This window comes from Plasmodium malariae, assembly GCF_900090045.1.
Source record: "Plasmodium malariae genome assembly, chromosome: 5".
In the NCBI taxonomy this organism is placed as follows: domain Eukaryota; phylum Apicomplexa; class Aconoidasida; order Haemosporida; family Plasmodiidae; genus Plasmodium; species Plasmodium malariae.
Genome location: NC_041779.1, coordinates 1,359,367 through 1,365,366, shown reverse-complemented (window position 1 = coordinate 1,365,366; position 6,000 = coordinate 1,359,367). Strand labels below are relative to the sequence as shown.

The window sequence follows — 6,000 nt, the reverse complement described above, 5'->3', positions numbered from 1 at the left end:
TTCGTTCATTTTTTTATTTGTGCATTCATTTATTCGTTCATTTGTTTATTCGTGTATTTATTTATTCGTGTATTTATTTATTCGTGTATTTATTTATTCATTTATTATTATTTTTTTTTTTTTTATTTTGCGTAGCAAGTTTTTCCTTCTTTTGAGTTAATTGATCTACAATTGGCTTGCTAGACTAATGCTTAGTTGACTAGTCTCTACGAAAGCAAAGAGAACTGAAACTATAAAACAGACTTTATAGTTATGCTATATTGAGCGAATTTCTCGCTTCAAAGTATTTGATGCAACGCACTGTTAGCATGACAGATATGTGCGATGTGTATGAATATATATATACATATAGATATAGATATAGATGTGTATACTGGTAAACGTAGATGGACTTAAGTAGACTTAGACACTGGTGGATATAAGCAGGTACGTGCACACATAAACCCATGCGTACCCGCATATAACCCTCCATTTGTGATCTTCGCGCAGTATAATACCGCCTACAGTTATCATCCACATGAGGTTAATTAAACCGAAATGGTATTGACCTAGTTTGGTTTCAATTTAATTACAAACAGTACGTTATTTATATAAATATTATTTTTTTATACCAATATTAGGACATTATTAGTGTATTAGTAGCACATGCTTATTTTGCGTAGCTCTCGTGCGTATCCCACTTTCATGTTGATGTGTGCATTTTCGTCCTCTTCTGTGCTTGCGCCTGTGTCTGTGTGCATCTTTTGCATCTTTGTTCACCCCTCTGCTCGTGCCTGTGCATCATTCTGAATGCTTGAGCCCACCTACTTTTATTCGGCTGTTTGAATAAGTTTACCTTCACCAATGGATAGCGGTATATTTTGGAAATTTCCATGTGAAGAAGGTGCATTTGATATGAGCAAATATGTAGAGGCTAACGACCTAGAGAGTATATTAAATTATGAAGGTGTGATACAAGAAATAAAAGCAGAAAACTACGAGTTGTTAAATTTTTTAGGAAGAGAAGAAAATTTAAAAAAGATGTTAAGCTATATTATTGAAGAGTCCGATGAGAAAAATAATTATGACAAGTCATATAAATTTCCTTATAAATGTCATCAGATAATAAGTTTAGAAAATAAATTAATTAGTGACGCAATAGTATATAATAATAATTTGATGAAATATTTTTGGAATTTTATTTTAAATAAAAATCAATTGAATGAAGTACTGGCAGGTTATTTTAGTAGATGTGCTATTGCCATATATAATAAGAATACAAAAGAAATTGTAAATTTTTTAAAAAAGAAAAAAGATTTATATTTAAAAGGGTTTTTATATCATTTTTATTCAAGAAATATTACAGAATTATTTAAAGTTTTATTATTTGTTAAAATACCTTATTTATGTATATTTGATAATAAGGATATTATTTTTTTAATTTTAAGTAATCTCAATGGAAATTTTTCGGACAATATTTATATTACATCTGATAGAGAAGATAATATTACTTGTTTAATTAGAGATATATTTGTAAGAAAATCAGAAATATATTATTTCAATTATTTCCTTATTGATTTATCATCTCAATTGTCTTTCTCTTATCTTATTAAATGCGTTTTTTCAGAATGCCCATATACCATATCTGCTGCTATTACTATTATTTCGGATCTGTTACACTATACTGTGTTGGCTAAGTCCTATAGTAATATAGACTTTTACGAGTGTATGGAAATATACAATAAGGAAGAAGAGATGAAAAAAAACGAGTTAAGAGATGTTATGGATTCAGATCAGTGTAAAACAGACAAAGCTATACAAAATAATAATAAAAAAAAAAAAAAAAAAAAAAAAAAAGGAAATCAAATAAAATGATAGAAGAAGAAGAAAATACATATACATCAAAAGCATATATTAGTTGCATTCAAAATAATATCAATGATGGAATTTCAAGTACGAAAAACAGCGATTCTTCAACACCCAACGACGCTTTTATTAGGAAAGTTGCACCCCACGATAATAGATTTGAAAAGGAGAAAAGAGAAATAATAGAAAAAAGCGAATTAGAAAAAGAGGACAATATTAATAATAAAGAAAAACATTTAGCTCATGTTAGCAAAAAAATTAAGGAGGAAAAAAGCTCTCGAGGTGTAGCAATGGGTTTAGCTCTTGGTCCAGAGACAGGCCAAATGGGCCACGCTGACCAAGTTGGACAAGCTGAGCAGGTAGGTTACATTGCCTATGTTGGACTTAACGAAGGGAGTAGTCCAGATAACATTAATGAGGAGGACGGATCGAACACTTCGGAAAAGATGAACGAACCAAAGGAGGAAATAAAAAAAAATGCAGGTCTAGGGAACCAGCCAATAGACATTGAAAAGGGGAGTAGCGATGGTTGTGCTGCATATGATGATCAAAATGAAGGGGAAACAAACAATAACAAAAAAGGAGAAAAAGATGATTTTTATCGCACTGTTAATAATATATGTATGAATTGTGGTGCTTCCAACAATGTACATAGTTCTGCATGCACCTGTACCGCTGGATGCACCGCTGGCCATACCTCTATTTGTAACCTTGACAATCCCATTGAAAGAAAAGAGAAAAATACTGCATTTGACCCCCATAAAGATGATGACCCTAATGACGTTAATAATAACTATCATGATGGTAGTTGTAGTAGTGCGCTTTTAAATAATAATAGAAGTATTACCGAAGAGGGGAACAAACACAGTGAGCATGAAAGCTGGGCCATTTTTAACAACTGTGCTAATCAGAATAACAATAGAGGAATAAATTTTAAAGAAACAAAAAATGAAAAGAGTAGTGAAATGGATAACTGCTTTTCGTGCGAATCGGAACTATCCTCTTCGGATTATTCTGATGACGAAAATTTGGAGCATTTGACAAAAATAAGATTTGAAGATGTACTAAATAGGATGAGAAAAATTGCTAGCAATAAGGTTTATGTTAATCAGGAGGGGATGCCTAATGTGGAAAGATGCAAAGGGGGTGACGAGAAAAGCGATGAGTGGAGTAGCGAACGGAGCGGCGAATGGAGAGGAGAATTTAGCAGAGAATTTAATGGCGAACGAAATGAACGATTCAGAAGGGGTGAGAGAAACGGGATAAATGAAACAGTGGAGAGAGGAGGAAGAGGAGGTATCGTAAAAGAACGAATGAACAGTGAGGATATATTTGGTATTGAATCAAACGGATGTGCAAGCAGTATGATGTTGAATGAACAAATGAAAGAAGACACATTTCATATATTTCAAAAAGAAGAAGGAGATGTGAACATTCCTCTTAGCAAATGGGTAGAGTGTTTAGAAAATTGTAGTTTTATAGATATATGTTTTTATAATTATATAAAAGATATAATGAAGTTATATGTAAAGAATATAAATAAAAATAAGGATAAGAATGTTCTTGGATTTACTACCTTAGAAATTATACAATTAATTAAAACATTAATTAAGACTAAGTCAAAAAATATATTAACAGAAATAATTGACGAAGGTTTTTTTGATATTTCAATTGATATTTTTTTTAAATATAAATGGAATAATTTATTACATATATCTGTATGTGATTTATTACAAACAATTATATTTAAAGAAAATGAATATTCATATTTGTTATACTACATATTAGCATTAACAACATTTTTACCAAAATGTTTACGATATTTTGATGCAGTGAGAAGGTGTCGAAATATTAAAAATAAAAAAAAAAAAAAAAAAATTTGAAAGTATAATTGATTGTGGATATAAAGCGCATCTGTTACATATATGCCAAATATTAAGTAATAAATCTTTAGAAATTAAATGGTTATCAAACTTTTTAGTAACCGTCTCAGGTTGGAATGACATAATAATAGATGAACTGAATCATTATTCCTTATATTTCAATGATGTTAATTACAACGATGAAAAAAAAGAAGAAGTACTTGATCGAAACGACATAATAACCAACGATATGTGTTGTACCAATGGTAACGATAATTTTACTCTTGTCAATACAAACGTGGCGACTAATAATAACATCACTGCTGAAGAGGAAGAGAGGGGTATCCAATTTAGCATCGAAAATAGTGGAGAAAATAGGGGGGGGAATAATAGAGATAATAATAGGGAAAATAACAGAGATAATAATAGGGAAAATAATAGAGATAGTAACATGGAACATAGTAGAGATATTAACATGGAACATAGTAGAGATATTAACATGGAACATAATAGAGATATTAACATGGAACATAACAGGGATAATAATTTTGGTAGCTACTCAAATGTTATAGATATATTATTTGATGAAAATAAAAATGAATACAATAAATATTTAAATGATTGTTATAAAAACACCTCGGATTACTCCTTGCCCTCAAACTCCTCTTTAAATAGAGACAGTAATGGTACTACCAACTGTAACGGCATTAGTGGCACAAACAATGGTAGTAATGGTAATACCAACTGTAGTATCAATAGCGATAGTGGTAATAATACCAACAGGGAGAATGCGCACAATATAATGGATAATTATAACAAGGAAGTGGAAGCACAATTTGACGGTAATAATTTTGATATAAGCAACTACCAAAATAACTACGATGATAATTTCCATAAATATGATGACTTTTATGATAATAATATTCAAAACAAAATAATTAATTTTCCAAACGACTCTAATAATTATGCATTTGACGATCATATGAATGAAGAAGAAGATAGTCATTTCGATGATATGCAAAACGGGAATAACTACTAGTCCCATTTTACGGAAAGCATGCCACCGACTTACCGTCTCATTGCCTGTGCCAAATGCAACTGGTGAGGACTATCATTGTGCGGCATCATTTAGTGTTAGAAGTGAGCTGTAGCAGTAAATACAAGTTGAAATGCGAAAAACACATCGGTAGGAAAATCAAAGAGCAGTACCAAACTTAATGTGTAAAATATATACATGCAAAAAAAAAAAAAAATATAGCATATTTTAACGATGTAGAGAAGAACGTTCCTTAGGAAAAAATGTACTCAAAGATGTAACTGTTTGAATCTGCTTTTTTTCCTTTTCATTTTTTTTTTTTTTTAACTTAAAAAATGTTGGTAGCATATGAGAAAAAGAGAAAACGTGTACATATATGTAAATTTGACTACTGCTTTTTTACTTCCAACTAATGACCATTTAACAAGTGCGCAATACGCCTGCATGAGGGTATACACGTACATAAATTAAACGTACACTTACCAGAAAGTACATATTTTTTCTACGTACGTGTGTGAATGTGGGCTTAAGCGTGTCTACGGCACATGCAAAAAATAGGATGGGTTAAAAACAAATGTGAGTGAATGAAAACTAAGCATATAATTAAATAAAAATCTTTAAGTAGCATTTGGAATGTTATATTTTCCATATTGCACAAGTGGCTCTTTTTTCCTTTAGTATTATGTCTTGTTATGAAAATTTTATCGCCAAGAGATAGTTACGTGAACATTTTTCATTACATTGATTTAATAAATTTTTAATTTTAATCGTCTAATTTCTTGTATAATTTACCGTCTTTCACCATCCTCTTAATTTAACGTCTTTTTTTTTTTTTTTTTTTAATGTATTTTATATCATATCATTTTTTTGTAATATGTTTTCATTTTTTTTTTTTTTTTTTTATAGTTCATGTCTTATTCATTTTTTAAATTAACGACTCAGAAAAAGTGCCTCAAAAGGTCTTATTTTTTTGTGTTATTTTATGAAACAGGCAAATCGAAAAATTAAAACGAAACAGTAATAAAACCAGCAATAGCGTTAGCAGTAGTGTTAGCAATAGCGTTAGCAGTAGTGTTAGCAATAGCGTTAGCAGTAGTGTTAGCAATAGCGTTAGCAGTAGTGTTAGCAATAGCGTTAGCAGTAGTGTTAGCAATAGCGTTAGCAGTAGTGTTAGCAATAGCGTTAGCAGTAGTGTTAGCAATAGCGTTAGCAGTAGTGTTACAATAGCATTAGCAGTAGTGTTACAATAGCATTAGC

At 30.6% G+C, this 6,000-nt stretch overlaps 1 protein-coding gene across 1 annotated transcript; it reads left to right on the top strand.

The window, feature by feature from the left end:
* Window positions 1–843: 843 nt before the first annotated feature.
* PmUG01_05035600 (conserved Plasmodium protein, unknown function) lies at window positions 844–4,746 on the top strand (the record flags this gene model as incomplete). Its single annotated transcript, XM_029003570.1, is given in 3 exon segments — window positions 844–1,812; window positions 1,827–3,704; window positions 3,718–4,746. 3 exon segments carry the CDS (start codon window positions 844–846, stop codon window positions 4,744–4,746), a joined length of 3,876 nt encoding a protein of 1,291 aa, XP_028860503.1.
* Between the last annotated feature and the right edge of the window lie 1,254 nt (window positions 4,747–6,000).